The sequence below is a fragment of the Anomaloglossus baeobatrachus genome, chromosome 1, assembly GCF_048569485.1.
Source record: "Anomaloglossus baeobatrachus isolate aAnoBae1 chromosome 1, aAnoBae1.hap1, whole genome shotgun sequence".
In the NCBI taxonomy this organism is placed as follows: Eukaryota; Metazoa; Chordata; class Amphibia; order Anura; family Aromobatidae; genus Anomaloglossus; species Anomaloglossus baeobatrachus.
Genome location: NC_134353.1, coordinates 280,376,757 through 280,403,152, shown reverse-complemented (window position 1 = coordinate 280,403,152; position 26,396 = coordinate 280,376,757). Strand labels below are relative to the sequence as shown.

Genomic DNA, 26,396 nt, shown 5'->3' with positions numbered 1-26,396 from the left:
TAGATGGTTGGTGGGTCTCACTTGTCTTGACAGGTTGTGTGTTCATTAACCTAATGTGTATGGATGGGGGATCTTTAATAGCAGGAGTTTAAGATATTGTTCTGAAGAGCTGACATGTTTGACAATTGGTCTTTGGGAGGCGCTGCTTTCATTGACCCTGCTTCTGTCACCATCCTCTGATGACCATTCCTTTCAGGAAAAGAGTTAAAAAAAAAATAATTCTGCAACATTTGGGAGCAGCCTGATGTAGGGGCAGAGACGGGCGGTTTGTATTTTTTTATTTTTTTTCATAAAATCATTTTATCTGCTGTAGATCTTCTCGTTCTCTGAATGCTGAGCTCTATATAAACCCATCCATATTACTGATTGTACACTGCGCATAACGAGAAAAGTGCTGCTCAGTGGTGCAGTTATTGTTATACAGAGTTCATGAATATAGATGACTACATGACGACTACATGCCAGTAGGTTTTCTAGTCTCTGCTGATAATGCTGTGATTTTATCAAAACTACAGCAAGCAGCCCAGAGCTCATGATAATGGAGGAATCAGATCCTCTAGTGATAATCTCCTGCTGAGATTTTTTTTTAAACCACAGCACGCCGCCAAGTATAGACAGTGAACACATCAGTGCAGAGCAGGGAACAGATTCATTGGAAAACTGGATTCTAATGCAGAAGTATAAAGATTGCCAAAAATGCAAAATATAGGCCAATTAGAAATGGTATTATTGCTTATGTACACAAAAGATTCTGATGACTGGCCTGAAATAACAGGTGCAAGTTAAAGGGGTTGTCCACTACCCCTTGTTAATCGGCATGTGTGCCCCCAGAAAATAACACTTATACTCCTCTCCTGTGCTGGCAATGTTCCAGTGGTGTTGGCACAGATTCTGCCAGGGCTCACTTAACATTGTTATATCACTAGCACTCTCCCAAGCACCGCTAGCTTCACTCTCCTCGCCTTTGGACCAATCAAACATCAAAATGAGGTCATTTCTAACTTCCTCTTGATGTTTGATTCATCCGAAGGCAGGAAGAATGAAGCCTGCACTGATTGGGCACAGGGCACACATGATTTACCAATGTGATGCGAGCGACTCTCGGCACCACAGGATTGACGCCGACACCGGAGGGGAGTATAAGTGTTTTGGGGTTTTTTTTATCTTGATCACTCTGATTAAGAATGGGTTGTCCAAGTAGTGGAGGACCCTTTTAAATTAGATGACATATACAAAATGAACCTTTCCGTCAATATCTATTATCGCTTGTATTGTTGCAATCAAAGTTTTTCATCCAACATTACAAATTAGATTTTTTTAAAAAATGTACAAAGTTTCTGCTGTTTGTAAAAAAAAAAAACGCAAGAGTCTCAACTGCAAATTTAACAAGTTGTTTCTCCAAAGTCCTCACAAAATCAACTTGTAATGACTTCCGCATTAGTTCTCTTACCCTTCATTTACTGTAGGTTTTCAGTGCCAGAGGAAGCAAAGAACCCAGAGTATCGCCAAGCCACCACCACGCTTCATAAACGCATCACAAAATCCCCACCATACTTCACTGTAATTAGCATTGGACCACCACCATGCTTCACTCCAGACATGACTGAGCCAGCGCCAAACTTCACTATAGTCATCACTGAGCCACCACCATGCTTCACTGTATTTATCACTCAGCCACCACCGTCCTTTTTTTCTAGTTGTTACCGAGCTACTGCCATGCTTAATTTTAGTCATGCTTCACGCTAGTCATCACCGAGCCACCACCATACTTCACGGTAGTCATCACTGAGCCACTGCTATCCTTCACTGAAGTCATTGCCGAACTACCACTGCGTTTCATTATGGCAATCACTGAGCCAGCGCCATGTTTCACTGTAGTTATCACAGAGCTATTGCCATGCTTCACTATACTTGTCATCGAGTCACCGCCATGCCTCACTGTAGTCATCACTGAGCCATCGCCATTTTTTATTGTCATCACTGAGCCACCACAATGCGTTACTGTAGTCCTCACTGAACCAACACTAGACTTCAATGTAGTCATCACCTAGCCATTGCCCCATTGCCGTGCGTTACTGTAGTCATCACTAAAGCACCAAATTGCTTCAGTGTAGTCGTCACCAAGCCACCACTACACTTCTCTTTAGTCATTACCAAACCACTGCCATGCTTCACGGTAGTTATCACTGAGTCACTGCTATGGGCCATTATAGTCATCCCTGAGCCACTGCCATGCTCCACTATAGTTATCACTGAGCCACCGCTATGCTTTATTGTAGTCATCACCAAACCACCTCCATTCTTCACTTTACTCATCACCTAGTCACTGCTATGCTTCACTATAGAAATCCCTGAGTCACCAACATGCTTCTCTGTATGTGGAACCAAACCACCGCCATACTACACTATAGGCAGGGTATTCTGCATTAAAAAAAAAGATAATGTAGACATGATGAAAGGAGCCAAGGTGGTCTGATCCTGTCATATTATGAGTGCCTTTCTGACTGCCATTGGTCACAGCACATTCTCTGCTGCATTTTTGTTAATGTTAGTTTGTAAATATTAGGTCAATATACCATGATCATCCAGCTGCTTCCAGTGTGAGAGTATAAGGATACAAATGCTATCATGTCTGCAGGAAGCCTTGATCTACATTTAATCATATGTTTGTTTTGCTACTTGCGGATTTCCATTCTGGCTGTATTTAGCTTTCCAGCCCTCGCCATGTAATTCCCAGCGTGCTATTTTTACGTGGTTTCAAGTGCTTGTGTGTACAGCTCAGGCCTCATTTTCTTGTTATTTTGTTCCCTCAGGCTGTGTTGATGACATTGTGACCGTGCTCGCTGAAGAACATGGATGTGTGGAAGTGATAAAGGTGTGTGAAGCGCTTTGCTATTCCCAGGAAATTGCTGCTAAAGCTAGTGACATGCATTTTAAGCGGTGATTGTTAGTGATAGTCCCTGTAGGTGGCGCTGTAGAGCAAGTGAAGGGCCATGTAATCAATTCTAGCAGGGAGCATTGCAAATCGTCTGTAATAAGAGCGGGATTGGATTTATCCCTTCTCTGTAGCTGTGTGGAGATGCTTGTTACAAGCCCGGGTGCTGCTGTGGAGCGTTGTAATGATGCTGCACAGATTAATGGCAAATAATGCTGTATTGTGGTGCTGTAGTGTGCAATTAGATTGAGTTTAGAAATGATATTACATGTGAGTCTGGCAGGATACCTCTGAGGACATGACCTTGATTGCCAAGTGCTAGGATATCGGTTACTTTTGGACCTGGTGATGTAAATATGTCTAAACAGTTGAATTGACACAAGGTTAATATTTTTAATATTTTATTGTATTACAAATCAGCTAAATTTTTTTTATTATTATTATTAATAAGAATATTTTTTTTTTAATCAAGAACCTTCCAGAAAATCTACTAACGTTATTGAGAAAATGCCTTACTTACCATCCTACCAAAAGGTGAGTGCATGGCAGGCTGTAGTGATACTTTACCCTTGTAATAGTAAAGACCTCCAAACACCAATGTGTATGGGGGGTCCCAACTCTTCCCCCAACACATGATGTCGGCAGAATTACAACAACCGATCTTTTTTATTTTCAGGAGAGATAAGCCACTGCCAGTTTGTTTTTCTCTCCTCTCCCTATGAAAAACACATTAATACTTGGCCAAATCTCTATATACAGGAAAATTGTGGCCATTATATAGTGAATCTATCACCAGGTTTCTGCTCCCCCATCTGAGAGCAGCATAATGTAGAGACAGGGACCCTGATTCCAGTGATGTCACTTACTGAGCTATAAATATTTTATATATATATATATATATATATATATATATATATATAAAATCTTTTTTTTTTCTTTATAAAATCTCTGTTTTATCAGCTGCACATCTGAAGTACTTTGACTTCTGTATAATCCCGCCCACACTGTTTGTCAGCTTTCTGTGTACACTGCTACGTAGAAGTGGGTTTTATATATATATATATATATATATATATATATATATATATATATATATAATAGATATACACACACATACATACAGTGTATATATATGTGTGTGTGTGTGTGTGTGTTTGTATGTATGTATATATGTATGTATATATGTATGTATGTATGTATATATGTATGTATATATGTATGTATATATGTATGTATATATGTATATATATATGTATATATATATATATATATATATATATATATATATATATATATATATATATATATATATATATATATATATATATATATATATATATATATATATATATATATATATATATATATATATATATATATACATATATATATATATATATATATATATAATGTTGGTATGCAATCTTCTTTCCCCTATCACTATACAGCTATTGAAGCTTTTAGAGTGGGGTTAGTCTATGTTTTTGGTGATGATGCTTACTGAATGTTAGCAGTGTTTTACTATACTTCTATTTCTTGTAGACCCACAGCTTCAGATTTACTCTCTACTGCTGTATTCAATGAAATCTCCTGTACATACACACCCTTCCGCAAACCTGCTAGCCTATTCTCATCTGCTTTAAGATGTGCTGACCTTTACCTGCCTGAGGACATCAGTCTCCTGTGTAAAGGTACTTTTGACAGTTTAGAAAATCAAGGTCAAAATATATTTGATTAAACTCTCCATACATATTCACTTCTTATCGTCCCGTCATTTTAGATGAAGGTGACTTTTTGGCAGAAAGATCCATCGAGGAAGTGTACCACCTCTGGTGCCTGGCAGGGGGAGACCTAGAAAAAGAATTGGTCAGTAAAGGAATCATAAGGTCAAAGGCACCAATTTGTACGTTACCAAAGTAAGTTGAAATACCTCACTAACTGCACATTTTAATGTCTCCCATTCCTATTCTAGCTCTTCATCCCTCCTTCCTCGTTCCTGTCCTGGGACTTCTACTTTTATCCTTTTATGCCTTTGACCTGGGACAACTCATAAAGTTCCATGGCAGATATAGAAAAAACAAAAAAAACGCTCACCACTGCAGAGACAAGGCTGAATAGATGCTCCTGTTAATATGCAATGATCTGGCACGGATTACGGCAACAAGACGAGAAGATAATAGGACAAAGCAATGGGAAAGATCCAGCTGGACTCCAGAGAATAAATAAAAATTCTTCTTTATTTATTTCAGCTTGATTAAAAAAATATCCATATGGCAAGTAAAAACACCGGCTTGTGCACACTGATGAATGGCAGATGCATACCACACAACGCGTTTCGGCGAGACGCCTTCCTCAGGTCACCTGAGGAAAGCGTTTCGCCGAAACGCATTGTGTGGTATACATCTGCCATTCATCAGTGTGCACAAGCTGGTGTCTTTACTTGCCATATGGATATTTTTTTAATCAAGTTGAAATAAATAAAGAAGAATTTTTATTTATCTTCTGGAGTCCAGCTGGATCTTTCCCATTGCTTTGTCCATAAAGTCCCATGGCTTCCACTACCATCTGTATGTTTTAAACACTCCAATCTACATCTCTAGCCCAAATGTCACCATTGTGCTTTCCACAATTCCAGAGCGTCTATCTGCCGTATCCTTCTCATCACGCTACCTAAAACTCAATGTTTCCAAAACTGAACTCCTATTCTTTCCTCCGTCTCACTAAACCCCCCAACTAGATCTACCTATCACTATAAACACCATCATGTTTTCGTCTGTATCCCCAGTCCCTGGTTTAAGACATTCAGGGACATCAACTGCAATCTGTATCATTTCTTCTTCTACTCTCTTTATCTAGCCTGTTATTAGAAGATGGAGAAAGCTTTGGCCGAGAAGGAGACAGAAGTTCCCTTCTTGATGACACAACAGTGACTTTATCTTTATGCCAACTTAAAAATGTAAGCATAGATTTTTATATTTCTGTGGCTTGTGTACGGCTATCTCCAGCTTACATACATCTTACAATTCTTTGCCTTATACAAGTTTTTAGCTAACTTTATTAGATTATGGGGGAATTTCAAAACTCGTGTCCTGTAAAAACAATTTTTATTAGTATGCATTTAAACATTAGCCATACAAAAAACACTTACCACCAAATCGGTATAGGTTTGGAATATACAAATATGGTACGGAAGGTACAAATAATTACCACTATATAGTGCCTGGGAGCCCCTGATATGTCCCTAGTGGAATGCCGTGGCTATCCACGGAGGTTGGCACCCTAAAGATACACAAAAAATGTCGCCCCCGCTTAACATAGGCTGTAACTCCCTTTCACTAGAAAATCCCTATATAATTATCCAACAACTACCAATAGCAGAAATTTGCTTTTAGATAATCCACAATAACACATGGTTGCATTCCATACAACCACTCAAATCATTAGAAGCTTGATACTTAACAAATTAGACCAAGAGTTAGAATTCTTATGATGTATCTATCCATGCAGGAGGAGGAGGGATTTTCAATAGACTAATATCAAGGCGGTTCACATTCTATATATGCCAGAGTCATTCTTCCCCTCATCCTATATTAAATGTAGAGTAGATAGGGTATGCCAACCACTGATCTTTGTGCATTACAGTATCATACCAAAAATACAATATAATAAAGTGCCAGTGCAAAAATGTGTACTTCCTTTAAAAATTAAGGTCCTAATGAGAATACGAGATCAACGCGTTTCGCCTCCTTGCAAGGTTCATCAGGAGGTCAGATGTTGGAGGTAATAGCCCAATGATGAGTGGATGCAACCATGTGTTATTGTGGATTATCTAAAAGCAAACATGCCTTCTATTGGTGGTATTTGGATAATTATGTGGGGATTTTCTAGGGAAAGGGAGGGACAGCCCACATTGAGCGGGGGCGCCATTTTCAGTGCCTTATACAAGTTTTGATGCACACGGATTTATCAGACCCCTTCACGTAATGAAAAATTTCCATAATTGCTGCCTCTAGTTGTACATGTGCCAGAAAGATTTGAGCTCATTACCTAGAACCTGGCTTTGCATTGCTATTATGGTTGACAAAAACATATATCCACGTTTGTTTGATAGTGAGTGGTGGGGTGGAAAAGTGGGAGCAATACAAGATTAAGAGGTATTTCACTTGGGTATTATATTCTCCATTTTCTATAGAAGTACAACCAGATCCGTCTCTACTATATGGAGCATACAAATGATTAGCCCTTTCTTCCATAACTTTATACTCATGCACTTGAAGAGTCTGATTCTAGTGTTGAGCGAGTAGTTAACTATTTGTACTTGCTATGCTGTTAGTGAGTACTGTCTACTACTCGCAAATTCGTTACGAGTAGCGGGCGCAATGTAAGTCAATGGGAAATACTCGCTAAGTAGAGCGTAACCCGAAAGCCGTACATTTCGTGCGAGTAGCGAATAGTACGGCTTTCATGTTATTTGCTACTATTTCCCATTGACTTACATTGCGCCCGCTACTCGTAACGAATATGTCAATAGTGGACAGTACTCGCTAACAGCATAGCGACTACGAATAGTTAACTTCTCGCTCAACATTATCTGACTCATCAGTTTGTGCTAGAAAAGTGACCTAAAACTGGTGCAAAAAATCTCTAACTTTTTGCACACATACATGTGTCTTGCTACAAAACGTCAGTCTTGATGAGTCTGCCTGTAAATCTCTAAAACCAATCGATATGCAATCTATCACTGTGTAAAGACAGGCAATGTCATAACAGAAAAAAGCGTATATCACCTTTCTAATCTCCCTCTGTTCCAGTACCACTACTTCGGCGATCCCAGCCGTTCCCATTACTGGTCATATGTCGTATATCAATCACCTGACCACTGCAGCCAGTCACCAGCCTCAGCAATTATGCTGGCTTGTATGACGTATGACTGTGGAACCCTGTGTTTGGCTGCAGTGGTGATGTTATGGGTATTCTATTATATTATCACATTGCCTGCTTAAGGCTATGTGCGCACAGTGCGTTTTCCGCTGTGTTTTTGCACGTTTTTCGGGTGCGTTTTTGGGCTCAAAACTGCATGACTTTGTTTCCCCAGCAAAGTCTATGAGTTTTCATTTTTTTCTGTCCACACACAACTTTTTTTTTTAAGCTGCGTTTTTGAGCTTAAAAAAAAATGGACATGTCAATTCTTTTCTGCGTTTTCCCCCCATGCAATGCATTGGAAAAACGCAGAGATCAAAAACGCAGCAAATCGCTGCGGTTTTTGCGCGGTTTTGATGCGGATGCATTTTTATGCCTTTTGTGCGTTTTTAGCAGCCAAAAACGCAGCGTCAAAAAAACGCAGTGTGTGCACATAGCCTAAAGGGGTATTCTTATCTTCAAGATCCTATCCCAATATGTAGTAGATGTAATTATAATAATCTTAGCAAATAGCTCCAATTAGAAATGTAATATAAGTGTCCTGATATAGCCACTTCTCTTACCTCATGTGCAGGGCATTGCTGCTTAGATATCCATGCTTACAACCATGAGCAACTAACTGTCACTATGTGAGTGGACGTAACCATGGATATCTAAGCTGCAATGCCCTGCACATGAGGTAAGTGACATAGCTAATCAGGAGAACTATACTACATTTCTAGCTGGAGGCATTTGCTAATATTATTATTACACCTACTACATATTGGGATAAGGTCTTGGCGATGGGACTTACCCTTTAACTTTAGAATTAGAAGTATTTTTATGTCACATGTGTGAAAAAAAGGGGGCATCGCATAATTTGCGGGATTAATAAATTGGCTTTCTGTGTAAAACGGACTTTACACGCTACGACATCGCTAATGCGAAGTCGTTGGGGTCCCGGATTTCGTGATGCACATCCGGTCGCTGTAGCGATGCCGTTGCGTGTGACACCTATGAGAGATTTTGCATCGTCGCAAAAACGTGCAAAATCGCTCCATTCTCAAATATCGTTACTGCAGCAGTAATGAAGTTGTTCCTCGTTCCTGCGGCGGCACACATCGCTCCGTGTGACGCCGCAGGAACGAGGAAGCTCTCCTTACCTGCATCCCGCCCGCAATGCGGAAGGAAGGAGGTGGGCGGGATGTTACGTCCCGCTCATCTCCGCCCCTCCGCTTCCATTGGGTGGCGGTTCAGTGACGCTGCTGTGACGTCGCTGTGACGCTGAACGAACTGCCCCCTTAGAAAGGAGGTGGTTCGCCGGTCACAGCGACGTCGCAGGGAAGGTAAGTCCGTGTGACAGGTCCGGTCGATGTTGTGTGACACGGGCAGCGATTGGCCCGTGTCGCACAACCGATGGAGGCAGGTACGCACGCTGGCGATATCGGTACCGATATCGCAGTGTGTAAAGGCGCCTTTAGACTTATAAACTTCGAGTTTTTTTTGTTTGTTTTTCTTTGTCTTGAATAATATATAGCTTTTTATAAATCGGATGTTATCTTCTTCTTCCTTTTAGAGATTGAAAGATGTGCCTGGGGAAGTGTATTATCCCCTCCTAGGAGAAGAGTGAGTACAGCCTCGTTTTCCTCCCTGTAATAGTTGCAGCTAGCCGGTGTAAATCTAGTATTCTGTGCTGTAATTTCATTCATGACATTCTGCGTTCTTTTTTTTTCACACTAGCGTTATTCCCTCGGGTTTTTTAAGCACACAGCTCATCATATTAGCGCTGTGTTTACGGCACCTGGCTTACAAGCCAATGCTTTGACTGCATGTAAATAACTGGCAGTGCAAAATGTTAACAGTGACACTGTAATATCACGCTGATCATCTTTATTTATTAATGATTCACGATCGACTCCCCCGAGGGTGAGACGTGCAGACACGGCCGGGGCATGGCAGGGCCTGCTGTTCTGCGGCGGCGAGACACAAGCTGTCAGTGGCAGATGGGGCACGATGTGTATATAACAAGCTGGTAATTTGTTCGCGTCTCTCTAATCACTTTTCAGCCAGTCAAACGTCCCTCATTCCAGTAGTAACAGCGAGCTGTCTACATCCACCCTGCCTCTGATTATCCGGGAGAGAGACACCGAATACCAGCTCAACCGGATTGTCTTATTTGATCGGCTGCTTAAAGTAACTACTTTTCTATTATTGTATGTATAGTTCTGAACCGACTTATAGCTCTCTAGATCGGAGTCAAGTGTATTCTAAATCTAGTCTGTCTTATCTATATTTACGCTTTTCTACAAATACAATCTATTATTGCTTGTTATTAACCAAAGGAGATGATGGTAGGTCACCGGATATCCACAAATATTCATTTTCTGCATGTTCACTACCTTAGCTTACAAATCTTCACATCAGAGAGTCTGGAACATAGTAATGATATGCAAAGGGTGAAAAAATGGAAACTGAATTTTGAAAACATCTCAAATTATTCAATATCGAGTATGAAAGCCGCACACAGAAATATAAGCACTTAGCTCCTGTACACCTTGGCTCCTATTATTGATGTAATTAATAGTTAAGGAGTGTTCTGCCATGCTGAATGCATTTGAGCACGTAAATCATCAAGATCTGCTGCTGGCAGATGCCTTTACCATTGCTGAATGGATGGATGGACTGATGTGTGGTTCCTCTGCGCTGCCTTGAATAACCAGACGGGATGAGTCCAAAATTCTTAAGATGAATGTATGGTTTATTATATACGCTCTTCAAGTCACACTTGCCTTGTCAGCAGGATATAAAGATATATTTGCCGACCAGTGACGTTCAATATGTGCTTGATGGGAGGCAAGTCCTGAAATGCTACAGGCAATAGTATCACGTATAGCCCACACAGGCAGTAGCGCTAACAGCATACAGCCTAGCGTTGTTGAGCTGAAGACGACTCTTGGGACACTGCAGAAATGGCAGAACATTCCTCAGACAATTATTAATAACCTAATTGACAGCATGTCAAGGTGTATACGTGTGTGTATCTCTGTGCATTGGGCTCTTACTCGACACTGAATAAATCAACATGTTTCGAACTTCTGTTTCGTTTTTATTATTTATATATTATTAACATTCTGTGATTTTATATAATTTGTGGTGCTGCAATTTCAAGGTTAAGAAGTGTACCTTATGTACTGTATGAATGATGATTTAATGGGAACCTGTCGTGTCCCCAAGCGCTATCAATCAGCAGATATATGAGATTTATGCAGAATAATATTGTTATAATGCTGCCCATATGCCTCAGTGAAAGCACAGCTAATGGGAGAAAAATATTTTTTTTCTTCCCAGTAGCTGCACATTCAGTATGGCGTACGGGCAGCATTGTAACGATATTAACCTTCAGATTTGCACTATATGTGCCAGTTCATAGCCTCTTAAAATTTCCTAAGGATGACATTTATCAAGTATCCAGAAGTGAAGTGTTAAATATTTGTTCAGTTCTGGCTTCACTTCACTTGGGAGCTGTGATTATTATGAGACTTTCTTAATTTTGACGGGTATATGACTTTCAGTAAGCAGATTTTTGATATTTTGTATTTGTACTTTTATGTTTCCAGGCTTACCCATACAAGAAGAATCTAATTTGGAAGGAAGCTCGAGTGGACATTCCTCCCCTTCTGAGAGGGTTAACCTGGGCAGCACTGCTGGGTGTAGAGGTCAGAATCGTATATGGGGCATTATATACAATTATGGACAGATTACAACTCTGTGGTTACGGCTGGTTTATTAGCTGACCTTGTCATAATGAGCAAGTGCTGTTTTACTTATAGATACACAATATTTTGTCCACACTCATTAATATGTTACAAGATAGATGATAACTGTTAGATCAGTGTGTGTGATGGAGATCTTTGATTGCTGAAACCCCCACTTATTGCCAGAATGGAGATTAGAGTCCCTAGAAAAATGAAGCAGCGGCTCCATATGCTGCTGCTGCTGTATATAATCTATTTGGACTGATAAACATAGTTGATTACTGTATTTGTCCATTGTTGTTATTGCCATAGTCTATGAATAAATCGGCAGCAGGCATACACGACCAATGGTTTGGGAACCCCATTCTGACAACCAGTGGCTGTGTTGACAGTCATACCCCACCAATCCATCAGTTATCACCTAACTAGTTATTACCAGAATACAGTGGAACATTGGTTAACGAGAACAATCCGTTGTGGGACTGTGCTTGTTAACCAAGTTACTCGTTCAGCAAAGCAAGATTTCCCATAGGAAATCATTGCAATGCAGACAATACGTTCCACAACTTGTTAAATGTCCCATCCTGGTGCACTATTGTGCCATTCCACACACGTACAAACACACACGCACAAACGCAGATTATGCTCACCTTACCCTCCATTCCCTCGCTGGTCTCCTGGAACTTGCAGTTCGCCCGTAGAAGACATGTATTGGGTAACCAAGGCGACCGATGCTGGACCTTCCGCACTCAGCGCGCTGACATCAAAGGCAGGAGCCTCTTGCCTCTGATTGGACAGAGCGCTGCCTTTCAGTAGCGCCTGACAGGGGAAGTTCCTCCCTCGTCGCGATGGTTACCGAATACACATCCTGTGGAGGGAGGACCTTCCCCTGTCAGGCACTACTCAAAGGCAGCACGCTGGCCAATAAGAGGGAAGCGGCTCCTGCCTTTGACGTCAGCGCGCTGGGAGCTGAAGGTCTGGCATCGGTCGCCTTGGTTACCCGATACATGCAAGTTCCAGGAAGCCGGCGAGGGAACGGAAGGTAAGGTAAGCATAGTATGTGTGTGCGTGCATGCGTGTGTGTTTGTGCATGCTTGTGTGTGTTTGTGTGGACTGCAAGAGCGGGTTAGAGCGCGGTGGATGTACGGAACTGGAAGTGTGTACGGTGAGTATTTTGCTCGTAGAGCAAGGCTTTCTCATAAACAGAGTTACAAATTTACAGAAAGCCTTGCTTGTTAGGCGAAATACTCGCTAACTGGGTTACTCGTTAAGCGAGGTTCCACTGTACCTATTTTATTACTTTATAACATATAAATAGTTTGCTGGCTAAAACTTTATTTTTTCATGTTGCCTCTTGAAGGGTGCAATCCAAGAAAAGTACGATTCCACAGACAAGGACACCCCGATTCCTACTGACCGCCAGGTAATCATTATGCTCGTTTACCATTTTGTGCTTCACCGGGGTCTCCATTTTATAGAAATAAACATATGCATCCATGTCCATTGCTCATGGACCTTTTATAGAGGTCAATGATGCTCAGCATGTCAATTGGATCTGCTATGAGAAGAATATTTAAAGAGGACATGTCACCAGGTTAAAAATGGACAGTTTATGCTCTTTTTATTTCCGCTTATTCGGGAAACATTGGAGCTTTTCACTTTGTGCCGCTTTTTATGGTGTTTCCAAAAGATGCGTGGCTCACAGAGAGAGCAGACTATAGGCTCACCTCCAGAGAATCTTGTGAGCCATGATATAGAGCATAAAAATTAGCACTAAATAAAAAGTCCAAATTCTATGGAACTGAATGGCAGAATTAAAAAAAAAAAAAAAGTGGGAATAAAAGTTGGTGATATTTAAACCTGTGACAGGTCCTCTTTAAAAGTGAAAAATCTGTATTTATTCCATTCAAGAAAACACGATGAAGTGTGATATTCAAGATAGTATAAAATGGTGCATACATTTTAGAGCAGAGTAAGTTAAAAACATGCCTTGGATGGGCTTACAGAAGAGACAAATGTGGCATGTCACCCTACTGGATGATAGAATAAACATAAAATAATAATATACATACATAGCCAATGACACAATGTAGGAACTAAATAGTGGACTGGTAATATTAAATCCTGCTACATATGGTAGAGCATAAGGGTAAATGCACAGCAAGGATGGTAAAATGTACAGATCAATATTGAATGACTAGTAGGGTAGAAGTAGATATATAGAAAGGAATACAGTACTGAGGAATATCTAATGGAAATGGGAACCTGTATATATAGATGTGAAGAAATACAAAGCACAGTGCAAGTGCGCTCAAAAAGAAATCAAATGCCACATGGTGATGTACTGGGAGTACCTGATGATATTGAGAGTGAGTAGATTTCGACACCCAACGTCCAGGGGTGCAGTACTATGAGGCACGTGTTCTCTATGTAACTGCACTGTTACTCTGTTATGCATTGCTTACTCTTTATATTTACTGTGATCTATGCTGTATTCCTTTTTATATCTACTTCTACCCTGCTAGTTACTTAATATTGATCTGTACATGTTACCATCCTTGCTGTACGTTTACCCTTATGCTCTGCCATATGTAGTAGTCTCTAATATCACCAGTCCACTATTTATTTCCTGTATTGTCTCATTGCTTGTACCTTCTTTGCACTATATACTCTTGTATATTATTCTTTTATATTTATTGTGAGTCTTCCGTCATCCAGTAGGGTGTCATGCTCCATTTTACTCCGCTGTAAGCTCATCCAGGGCATGTTTTAATTTACTCTGCTCAATAAAGTGTGTACAATTTTTATACTATCCTGAATATGACTCTACGTTGTTCTTTCTCAGTGCTTCTGCCATTCTGTTTCCGATGAGTCTACCAACTACGTGTGTCTTGTATAAACAGTACTCATACCTCTAGACTTGTCACCCATCTATATATACTATGGTATTCGTATATAATTATTGTGTTCCTACACACACTCTTGTTATTGATTGTGTTTAGCATAAAGGTGTAGTTTAAGTCTTTAAAGGGGTTGTCCACTACTTAGACAACCCTTTCTGATTCCCCAGGTTTGTCCCCAGTAAAATAAAGCTTATACTCCTCTCCGATGCTGGCGGTCACTCTCCCACAGCTTACATGACGTTGCTGCATCACGCAATTACTAGCTTTACTGTCCCCGCCTTCGGTTCGGTCATATAAGTAATCAACAAGAAGTGACTGGGCAGCCACGGTTTTGGCATCCTCTTGAATACTGGAAGCCGGCACTTGTTGGGCACGGGGCTCACATGACTCAACAATCTCCTATGACCTCTGGGAGAGCGAGTGCCAACACCGCTGAAGTGGTGCTGACAGCAGAGGTTAGTATAAAATAACAAAGCTTAACGGGCAATCATGGGGAATGAGAAAAGTCTGTCCTAGTAGTGGACAACCCCTTTAAGGTTGCCGACTAATGAGGAATGCTTAGGAAAAAACTTACAACAGGTATTCATAGAGAATACAGTATGTGAATGTGTCTTCTTATCAGTAAGCCAGGGTGATACCGAGGTTCTGTGTATTTAGTGCAGTCTTCTTGCACCCTGTGTAAAGGCACAGTCACACACAACGACTTACCAGCGATCCCGAAAACGATGCGACCTGATAGGGATCGCAGGTAAGTCGCTGGGAGGTCGCAGGTGAGATGTCACACAGTCAGATCTTACCAGCGATGCAGGAACGGTACAGGTCGCAGTAGCGACCTATATAACGATCTCAGCAGTCACTGTGACCCTGTCACACAGTGTCAAACGCAGCGATGTGTCCTGCCCAGCAGGACGTCGCCTTTGAAGAAAATGACCTGGACCATTCAGCAACGACTAGCGATCTCACAGCAGGGGCCTGATCGCTGGTAAGTGTCACACATAACGAGATCGCTAACGGGATCGCTACTGCGTCACCAAAACGGTGACTCAGCTGCGATCTCGCTAGCGATCTCGTTATGTGTGACAGTACCTTAAGTCTGTGTTCCTTATGTTTTAAGGTCTGTTCCTCCCCATGCTCCTGTGATGGTAAGACTTTTCCAGCTGTAATATAATTTTATGAATGTAGTAAATTATACATTATTTTTGTTTCAGTGATATTATGTCATCTATCTGAAATGTAACATTTCTGCTCATCTTTTGTCAGATTGAGGTAGATATCCCACGATGTCATCAGTACGATGAGCTCCTGTCATCACCAGAAGGACATGCAAAATTTCGAAGGGTATTAAAAGCGTGGGTGGTATCACATCCAAACTTAGTATACTGGCAAGGTAACTTGTGCAAACTAAAAGCTGAATTTTATGAATCTCCATGTTAGTAACCTTATATATCTGAGACTTGCCCCCCAGGTATGTTGCCGACAACTGAAAAGTGGTACAGTCTTTGGACAGCATGGTGAACTCATTGCCATTAGTTGTATGCCCATTGAAGAGATTGGCGGCATATTAAGGCTGGGACATGTAATAGGGGTGTTGCAGAGGTTCATTAAGTGTGCTGAGTTTCTTGAGGAGAATGGTTCATCTGTTGTTTTTTTTTTTTAAACCGCGCCTAGAAACAAATTGTGAACATGTTTAGGAATGGTGACTGGTGGCTTCCTACACTATGCAGGCCGACATTGGTATATGGGGCATTATTTAAGTGCAGGCGGGTTTAGTTCTGGGAGATTTTGCATTTGTAAATACAGGTCTGTTTCCTAGTTTTTGGATAGTTTATATTTTCAACAATTTTTTTCCTTAATACATACTAATATCATTGTGAATTTCGGTTGTTCACTAGTTTTTTCTTTATGTGTAGTCTCCTTCATGTTTGTTCACATTAGTTGCACTCCTATTTGAGAAATACTGTAATTGCAATGACTGCTTTTGTCTATCAGACAAATTAGTATTTTTTGTGAACCCTGTACAAGGCAGATTACAATCTGTGTCCTGTTTTATTGTGCATCTATACTATTGAACACATTGATAGCCTTTAAAGGGGTTATTATGTAGGTTTAATGCTCTTTATAAAGATCTATCTTTAGGCCCTAACCACATTTTTAATAATTTGTATTGTAAAATTTCCTACTGTTCTCCTTATACAGCTAATACGTATTTCTGTGATGTTTCATTTGAGGAGAATCTCAAAGTGGACATCACAGTAGGATGGCACTGCACTCCGTTTTCTGCAGCTACTATAATCCCCTATGAAACAGAAAGTCATCACGGGCTCCTGTGGTCACTTACTATCTCTTCTTTCACTGCCGTCCCTTGATGATGTCTTGTTTAAGGGAGTGATGGAGAAGCGACTGCCACTCCTATCCCTGCCACTCACATATTTAGTCACCACCACAGTCACTGGTTCTGTCCCCAATGCCTCATTTACTGAAATGAGATCTCACCAGGGGGCAGAGATGGAAGCAGTGTGAGTGACAGCAGCACCGCCACATAGCTTCTATCACTTCCCTGACACAAAGTATCCTCATGGGGCAGTGATGGAAGCCATGTAAGTGACACCAGTGCCACTCCTGATGACGATACAATTCAGCGGTGGGATAGAAGCTGTGGGGTGGTGCTGCTGCCACTTGCCTTGCTTCGATCACTGCCCCCTAATGACGTCTCCTTTTATTGAACAATACAAGTAGGGACTGTGGCTTCACTGACAGAAGGTGCAGATGATGGGGATAGAAGCTGTAATCTCTTCTTCATCACTCCTGTAAAACAGATTGTCATCAGCGGATGTCAGTGACAGAAGCTGTAGTAAGTGACTGCAGCCATATTTGATGACATCCTGTTTTATTGGAGGTGATAGAAGCTGCAGAGAAGTGATTGCACGGCCATCCTCCAGTGATATCCAGCTTGAGACTCCCCATTAACAAAACATCACAGGAAGTTAAAAAGCATATGTAAGGAAAACCATAATAGGGAGAAGTTTATGGTATTTTAAAATAAAAGCTAATTATAAAAGATGCTAGGGCTTAAAGATAGACATTTATAAGTGGTTAGGGCTTAAAGACACATTTATAAAGGGCATCGGTAGCATAAAATCCCTTTACATTTAGGACTTCTAGGGAACTTGTGTTAAGTGACATTTTGACAACACACGGTAAAGTGTTCTTATGGTGTTGCATTGTGGCCTTTTGCAATACAATTGCATATGTTTCCAATTGTGTTGGTTTCTGTGTCGCTTATCTCAAGTGACACTCAACTCTTTTGTCATAGACTTCAATGCAACCTTTATGCATCTGCCACTTTTCCATTTTTTCTTTATCGTTCCTATGGGAGACCCAGACATTGGGTGTATAGCTTCTGCCTCCGGAGGACACACAAAGTACTACACTAAAAAAGTGTAGCTCCTCCCTCTGAGCATATATACCCCCTGGATAACCAAATCTAGCCAGTTCATTGCTTTGTGTTCAGGAGGCATACATCCACACATGCATTCTCATCTGATTTTTCATTTTTGGAAAGTTTTTGAAGAAAAGCGGGTCCAAGCCTGGACTCCCGGCATATCCCTTCTCACCCCACTGTGTCGGCGGTGTTGTTAAGGTTGATTCCAGGGCTGGAGCCTTACATGCCGCGCTCCTTCACCATCCCTCGGGCTCTGGCTTGAAGTGCGAGCCAGCATGGTTCTCCCTGCTTTGCAGGAGGCCGGTCTCCATCCGCAGCCCTTCAGGATCCTGCTGGACGGAGCACTCATCCCCAGGGACTTGAAACCCTGCGTCTCACAAGCTAAGTATCTGAGACGTTTATGTTCGGGGGGTCCCTTGTACTTTATTGTTGGGGAGAGTGTGCTGTGTAACTGTTCTGACATTTCCGGCCGGTTCTCTGGTTGTCACCTGAGCACCGCGCCGATGGAGCTTGCGCGCCGGCCGCATCGCTTAAATTTAGGCCCCGGCTTCGCCTGAGGCCTAGTTTCGATTTCACTGCCCTGGCATGTCAATCATGCAGATGGACAGTGCGGCTCCGCCCAGCGGCTGTTCGGCACAGGGGAGGGACACTCCTCTCTGAGTAAATGTCCCCTCCCCTGTAAATCTCCTTGGCCCTCCAGATCCCGCTCTCAGAGTAGGTCCCGCCCCCTCTCCTCGCTCCGGCGCCATTTTATCAGCGTTCTCTCAGCGATCGGCGCTGGCTGCAGCGATCCCTGCTAATCTGTCTGGGGGTCCGGGCTGTGGGATCTGGAGGGCACACAAACGGTCTGGTAAGCCACAACCTCCGGTTGTGGACCTGTTTATATACTCTCTGGGGGTCATTCTGGCTCAGAGCCCCCACTTCAGCAGCATGTCTCACACAAGGAGCAAGGCTGCAAGGCTGTACGCAATATGCACTGCATGTAAGCTCGTGCTGCCTGAACCGAGCACATATCCACATTGTGATGCCTGCTCTAACCTGGCAATGCCTCAGCCTGGAATCGCACCCACAGTGGTCCCTCCGGCTGCTCCGGCTCCGGTGGCTGAACCCCCGGCTTGGGTAGAATCCTTCTCTAGGTCAATCGCCCAGTCTTTTGCTGACTCCATGGGACAGCTGTCCCGGACTTTGCTGAACATGCATCAGCCCCCTTCACAGGGCAGAGGATTCTTCATCTGGTCCCAGACCCCGTCCTCCTAAGAGGAGACGCAGGGCTCCCTCTCTTTCCTCGTCCCGCGGCTCTGATTCAAGAGCTGACTCGCAGGACGAGGAGGATGCCGTTACTGGGGGCTCGGAGGCGGTCTCCATGTGCCCCATTGATCTGTCCGAAAGTGACTCAGATGTTAGTGATTTGATTGCGTCCATTAATTCTGTACTGGACCTCAATCCGCCAGTATCAGAGGAGCAACCCTCTCTGGCAGAAAAGCATCAGTTTACCTTGCCTAAGAGGACAAGGAGTGTGTTCTTTAACCACTCCAGTTTTCAGGCTACTGTGACCAAGCCTAGGGCCTGTCCTGACAAACGCTTTCCAAAGCGTGGTTCTGATGACCGTTTTCCCTTTCCACCAGAGGTGGTCAAGGAGTGGGCTCATTCACCAAAGGTAGACCCTCCGGTGTCTAGACTCTCAGCCCGGACAGTTGTATCAGTGGCTGATGGCACCTCTCTTAAAGATTCCACTGACCGCCAGGTTGACCTTCTGGCCAAATCTGTATATGAGGCGGCAGGGGCCTCATTCTCCCCATCTTTTACAGCAGTGTGGGCTCTCAAAGCCATCTCTGCTTCTCTAGAGGAGATGCATTCCCTCACCAGGGAATCTATGCCCGAAATGGTTGCCTTAACTTCTCAAGCTTCAGTTTTTTCATCCTATGCCATGTCTGCCATGCTGGAAGCTTCTCACCGCACTGCGGTGGCTTCGGCTAATTCCCTCGCTATCCGCAGGATCTTGTGGCTTCGAGAGTGGAAGGCAGACGCTTCTTCAAAGATGTACTTTGCTGGGCTCCCTTTTGCTGGGTCCAGGCTGTTCGGTGAACAACTGGATGAAATTATTAAGGAAGCTACTGGCGGGAAGAGTACTTCCATGCCACAAACTAAAACCAGGAAACCTGTCCAGGGCAGGAACCAGTCGAGGTTTCGTTCCTTTCGTTCCTCCAACTGGTCGTCCTCTAAGCCCTCGTCCACTAACTCAGCCAAGGACCAAAAACCCAACTGGCGCACGAAGCCGCGTCCTCAAAAGACCGCAGGAGCTGCTGCCACTACTAAGGCAGCCTCCTCTTGACTATCTGGCCGCGCCAGGAACGTCCTTGGTCGGTGGCAGGCTCTCCCACTTTGGCGACGTATGGTTTCAACACGTCTCCGATCAGTGGGTGCGGGATATCATCTCCCACGGCTACAGGATAGAATTCTCTTCCAGCCCGCCAAACAGATTTTTTCTGTCAACTCCCCCCTGCTCCAAGGCCGCCGCCTTCTCTCAGGCCGTGGCATCCTTGCAGGCCAACGGAGTAATTGTACCGGTTCCCACCCGGGAACGGTTCAGAGGTTTCTACTCAAATCTCTTCCTAGTTCCCAAAAAGGACGGTTCCTTCCGGCCCATCCTGGATCTCAAGCTTCTCAACAAGCATGTTCAGGTGCGGCATTTTCGCATGGAGTCTCTGCGATCAGTCATTGCCTCAATGACCCAAGGAGATTTCCTGGCATCCATCGACATCAGAGATGCCTATCTGCATGTGCCAATTGCAGTTTCACACCAGCGTTGGCTACGTTTTGCAATCGGAGAGGAACATTTCCAATTCGTGGCTCTCCCCTTCGGGTTAGCCACGGCTCCTCGAGTATTCACCAAGGTCATAGCAGCAGTGGTTGCGGTTCTGCACCTCCAGGGGTTGGCAGTGATTCCTTACCTGGACGACCTTCTAGTCAAGGCTTCATCCAGTGCAGACTGTCAGCGGAGTGTCTCGCTCACTCTCGCCACTCTAGTCCAATTCGGGTGGCTTGTCAATCTGCCCAAATCCACTCTGACTCCGACCCAGAAGCTCACGTACCTAGGGATGCAATTCGAGACTCTGCCGGCACTTGTGAAGCTGCCCTTAGTCAAACAGCAGTCCCTCCATCTGGCGGTGCGCTCCTTGCTGAGGCCCCGCCGTCATTCCATCAGGCACCTAATACAGGTGCTGGGTCAGATGGTGGCGTCAATGGAGGCGGTTCCCTTTGCCCAGTTCCATCTGCGTCCTCTGCAGCTGGACATTCTCCGCTGTTGGGACAAGCGGACTTCCTCCTTGCACAGGTTAGTGGCTCTGTCGCCACAGACCAGGGGCTCCCTTCAGTGGTGGCTTCGGCCCCTCTCTCTGTCTCAGGGACGCTCCTTCCTGGCCCCGTCCTGGGTGATTCTCACCACGGATGCCAGTCTATCCGGCTGGGGAGCGGTATATCTCCACCACAGAGCGCAGGGCACTTGGACTCCGTCCGAGTCAGCCCTCTCGATCAATGTGCTGGAAACCAGAGCTGTGCTTCTTGCTCTCTTAGCCTTTCACCACCTGTTGGCGGGCAAGCACATCCGAGTCCAGTCAGACAACGCGACAGCGGTTGCCTACATCAATCACCAAGGCGGGACACGCAGTCGCCTGGCAATGCTTGGAGGTTCAACGCATCCTTCAGTGGACGGAGGACTCCAAGTCCACCATATCCGCAGTCCACATCCCAGGCGTGGAAAACTGGGAGGCAGATTATCTCAGCCGTCAAACCGTGGACAGTGGCGAGTGGTCCCTGCATCCGGCAGTGTTTCGGTCAATCTGCCGCAAGTGGGGCACATCCTGAAGTGGATCTAATGGCATCCCGGCACAACAACAAGGTTCCGGTTTACGTGGCTCGCTCACACGATCCTCAGGCCTTTGCAGCGGACGCTCTGGTTCAAGATTGGTCCCAGTTTCGTCTGTCCTACGTGTTTCCCCCTCTAGCTCTCTTGCCCAGAGTCCTGCGCAAGATCAGAATGGAGGGCCGTCGTGTCCTCCTCATTGCTCCGTACTGGCCCAGGCGAGCTTGGTACCCAGACCTGCTCCATCTGTCCGTAGAGGTGCCGTGGCATCTCCCGGACCGTCCAGACCTTCTCTCTCAAGGTCCGTTTTTCCGCCAGAATTCTGCGGCTCTCAGATTGACGGCGTGGCTCTTGAGTCCTGGATCTTGACGACTTCTGGTATTCCTCCTGAAGTCATCTCCACTATGACTCGGGCTCGGAAGTCTTCCTCGGCCAAAATCTATCACAGGACCTGGAGAATTTTCCTGTCCTGGTGTCGCTCTTCCGGCCATGCTCCTTGGCCTTTTTCCTTGCCGACCCTCCTGTCCTTTCTACAGTCCGGTCTGCAGCTAGGACTATCCCTCAATTCCCTCAAGGGACAGGTCTCGGCTCTGTCAGTGTTGTTCCAGCGGTGTATCCCCCGGCTGGCTCAGGTGCGCACCTTCATGCAGGGTGTGTCTCACATCATTCCGCCTTACCGGCGGCCCTTGGATCCCTGGGACCTCAATCTGGTCCTCACGGCCTTGCAGAAACCCCCCCTTTGAGCCTCTTAGGGAGGTTTCTTTGTCTCGTCTTTCACAGAAAGTGGTCTTTCTAGTGGCCATAACTTCCCTCAGGAGAGTCTCTGATTTGGCTGCGCTCTCTTCGGAGTCACCTTTTTTGGTTTTTCATCAAGACAAGGTGGTTCTCCGTCCGACTCCGGACTTTCTCCCTAAGGTGGTTTCTCCTTTCCACCTTAACCAAGACATTTCCCTGCCTTCTTTTTGTCCGGCTCCTGTTCATCGCTTTGAAAAAGCATTGCATACTCTGGATCTGGTGCGGGCGCTCCAGATCTATGTGTCTCGCACCGCTGTTCTTAGGCGGTGCACCTCTCTTTTTGTGCTAACCACAGGTCGGCGTAAGGGCCTCTCGGCTTCTAAGCCGACCTTAGCTCGTTGGATTAGGTCGGCTATTTTCGATGCCTACCAGTGTACTCAGGTGCCTCCCCCGCCGGGGATCAAGGCACACTCGACCAGAGCTGTCGGTGCCTCTTGGGCTTTCAGGCACCAGGCTACGGCTCAGCAGGTCTGTCAGGCTGCCACTTGGACTAGTCTGCATACCTTTTCAAAGCATTACCAAGTGCATGCTAATGCTTCGGCAGATGCGAGCTTGGGCAGACGCATCCTTCAGGCGGCTGTCGCCCATTTGTGAAGTTAGGTTCTGCCTACTTCCCAGTTTTCTGTTTATTCCCACCCATGGACTGCTTTGAGACGTCCCAATGTCTGGGTCTCCCATAGGAACGGTAAAGAGAAAAAAAAAAAAGAGAATTTTGTTTACTTACCGTAAATTCTTTTTCTTATAGTTCCGTATTGGGAGACCCAGCACCCTCCCTGTTGCCTGTTGGCAGTTTCTTGTTCCACGTGTTATCACCGGCTGTTGTTGTAGACAGAGGCTCCAGTTGTTCCGGTTTTTTTGCTCTATCTCTACTTGTGGGTGGCTATTCTCCTTCAGCTTTTGCACTAAACTGGCTAGATTTGGTTATCCAGGGGGTGTATATGCTCAAAGGGAGGAGCTACACTTTTTTAGTGTAGTACTTTGTATGTCCTCCGGATGCAGAAGCTATACACCCAATGTCTGGGTCTCCCAATACGGAACTATAAGAAAAAGAATTTACGGTAAGTAAACAAAATTCTCTTTTTTTTTTTACCTCAAAATTACAGATCTAAAATAGTTAAGCAACAGCAAATCACAGAAAAGTTGTGCAAATGTTTTTGGATGTGCGACTTGTCTTGGACAAGCTTTATGAGAAATAGGTTTTGTCTTCCAGCTTTTGACTAAAGAGGGCATGTCTGATTCCACTCCATTTGCTTTCACTTTTTCCTCTGACCTCCTCTCTGTCTACTTATCCAGTGGAAACTGGATAAACATATGGCTGGGATGATTTAGGAAAACCTGCACTCGTAGGGGGTTGGACTCGATGGCCCTTGAGTTCTCTTCCAAGTCGACCATTCTATGATTCTACTTCTAAGATAAGGTAGATAGAATGAAGTAGCTTGAGATTCAAGAAGGGCAAGCACGAGTAAGGGAAACCAGGCATTTAGAGTCAAATGGGCTGGGAACCCTAAAAGACTGCTGGCATAGGGGTGGTGAACAACCATGTGGATGATTAGTGCACACCTGCAACTGAGCAATAAAAATGGTTGCAACATTTCTTTAAAATATAAATTATGGGCTTGTACCAAAAATGCAAGTTATTACCATTCTATCGGCACTACTGTACCTCTTGGACTCCAAGATCCCAAAAATAAAGACTCGGGAGTTGGTTGCTTAGACTCACATAGCTGAGTACCTCTCCGGCCAGCTCGGAGATAATAAGTGGCACATAGGTGTTTAAGTATGGCTATCGCTCCATTTAAACAATGCACTCTAGAGCTCTTTACTAGGCATTATGGGGGCCCCATCAGTGAGATCCAAAACGTTTAGCAAGATATCATGAATCCTGTAATAAATTGAATTCTCGGTGCAACCGCTTTAAATGTAGCAAACTTCCACAGCTATAAACCCATCAATACAACCACTAAGTTCCTAATTTAAGCCCAAAATCACCTGACGGATATAAGACTCTGTCGCCAAGTGCTCAGAACAGAGATGCCTACTTTTTACATTTGTTCTTTAGATTTTGATAATAGTTGGAGAAATGTGTAGGAAACTGTGAGCATCCAACACAGCTTTTCGCCTCTGATGTTTTCTGTTTCATTTGCCAAGTTCTCAGAGGAGTGGATGTAAAAAGCTTGGACTTGCTGTGCTGTAGAAAGGCTAAATATATTTCTCACAGTTTACAATAAATTCCCTTGTAGTAACCTGTTGCTTATATCAGTGACTATGTAAAAGACAGATCATATTTATCATTACACTATATTTCTTTTTGGGGGGATGAATCAAGTACTGAATCCTATTGGGAAAGAACCTCCAGGAAGACCACCCAAAATGAAATGGGGGCCTCGTGAGTGGTTAGCTTCTTCTCTTATGAGATTCTACATTATATTGCTTCTAATATCAGAAGTAAATCGCAGACTGTCTAATGTTACTTGATTGTTATACATTGTCTGTGCACAATTATTATGCAATTGAGTTTGTGATGATTAATTTTATTACTGAACAAGTACAGTGCTGTCGATCAATCCAAAAGGTTAATATACCTTTATCTTTCGTGGTAGAATATCTGTATGTGCAGTGTTATTGGTCAACTGTAATGTAAAGAAATGTCATGCAATTAAATAAAAAACAAACATTTTTCCATCTTATTTAGAATAATAACTAAGCAACTCAACGTACATTGTACATAAATATACAAAAACCCATTACTGACATTTCAAAAAATTCTCAGTGATCAATATAGCCCTCCTTCTTTTAATTAACCGTCATAAGTCTTCTATCCATGGAGTCTGTCAGTTTCTCAATCTGTTACCATTTTTTGCGCAGAACCAACCACAGCCTCCCAGATACTGTTTAGAGAGGTGACTGTTCCTTCACAGTAAATCTCTTAATTAAGATGGGACTACAAGTTTTCAATAGAGGTTACATGAGGTGAGGAAGGGGCCAGGCAGTGGAGACATTGATGCATGCGATGGAGCATTGTCCTGCATAAAAATCATGGTTTTCTTTGAAAGATGCAGACTATTTCCTGCTTAAAAAAAGTGTCTTCTCAAAACTGGCAGTAGGTTGGGAGTTGATTTCTGTTATTTCTTGGCCCAATCTTCACATTTCAGCTTCTGTGTATTATTCAGTGGTGCTTAGGTTTCAACCCTCCTTACATTCTCTATGTCTCTGAGCACTGAGAACCTTGTACTTAGGGGCACTCCAGGGAGGTTGTTGTTTTTCTGGAATATGGCAGCACTGGATCTTGGCCAAGTCCTTGACGCTTCCACTTGGAGGTCTTGTTCAGTGGTGGTCACGTTCAGCCTTCCTTAAACTCAGGGGTGGGGAACCTCCGGCCCGCGGGCCGCATGCGGCCCGCCATGACCTTTTATGTGGCCCCCGGGCAGATTCCCGGGGGAGGCAGTGCTCGTGCTGTCACGCCGGTCTTGCTGCCGCCGGCCCTTTAAATCCACACATTGCTGTTTGTGCTGCAATGTGTTCTCCCGTCGGCCAGTGCCAATTGTGGGCGGGTCTACAGCAGCCTCAGCTTCCAGCATTGTGTGCACGCCCCCTGGCCTCCGGAGATCAGTGCCTGCCTTCTCCTTCTAATGCAGTGTGTCCGGCTCCTGCACTCTGGTGATGTGAATGCAATGCTGCTGTGAGTCCAGCGCCGACCCTCTGCTGCTATGTGCCCTGCCCAATGCTTTGTGTCTCCCCACACCAGTTCTGTCCTGTGTGCACCCCTCCCCCAGTCCTGTGTGCAGCCCCCCAATGTCCTGTGTGC

At 44.0% G+C, this 26,396-nt stretch overlaps 1 protein-coding gene across 1 annotated transcript in view; it reads left to right on the top strand.

The window, feature by feature from the left end:
- Positions 1–26,396, top strand: part of TBCK (TBC1 domain containing kinase) — a 516,545-nt gene that overhangs the window by 132,728 nt on the left and 357,421 nt on the right. Inside the window, exons 8-17 of the mRNA XM_075350453.1 lie at positions 2,814–2,875; positions 3,408–3,469; positions 4,478–4,626; positions 4,716–4,851; positions 5,792–5,891; positions 9,411–9,460; positions 9,901–10,027; positions 11,452–11,550; positions 12,950–13,012; positions 15,753–15,879. Of these exons, the coding sequence (XP_075206568.1) occupies positions 2,814–2,875; positions 3,408–3,469; positions 4,478–4,626; positions 4,716–4,851; positions 5,792–5,891; positions 9,411–9,460; positions 9,901–10,027; positions 11,452–11,550; positions 12,950–13,012; positions 15,753–15,879 (975 nt within the window). The remainder of the gene's footprint in view (positions 1–2,813; positions 2,876–3,407; positions 3,470–4,477; positions 4,627–4,715; positions 4,852–5,791; positions 5,892–9,410; positions 9,461–9,900; positions 10,028–11,451; positions 11,551–12,949; positions 13,013–15,752; positions 15,880–26,396) is intronic.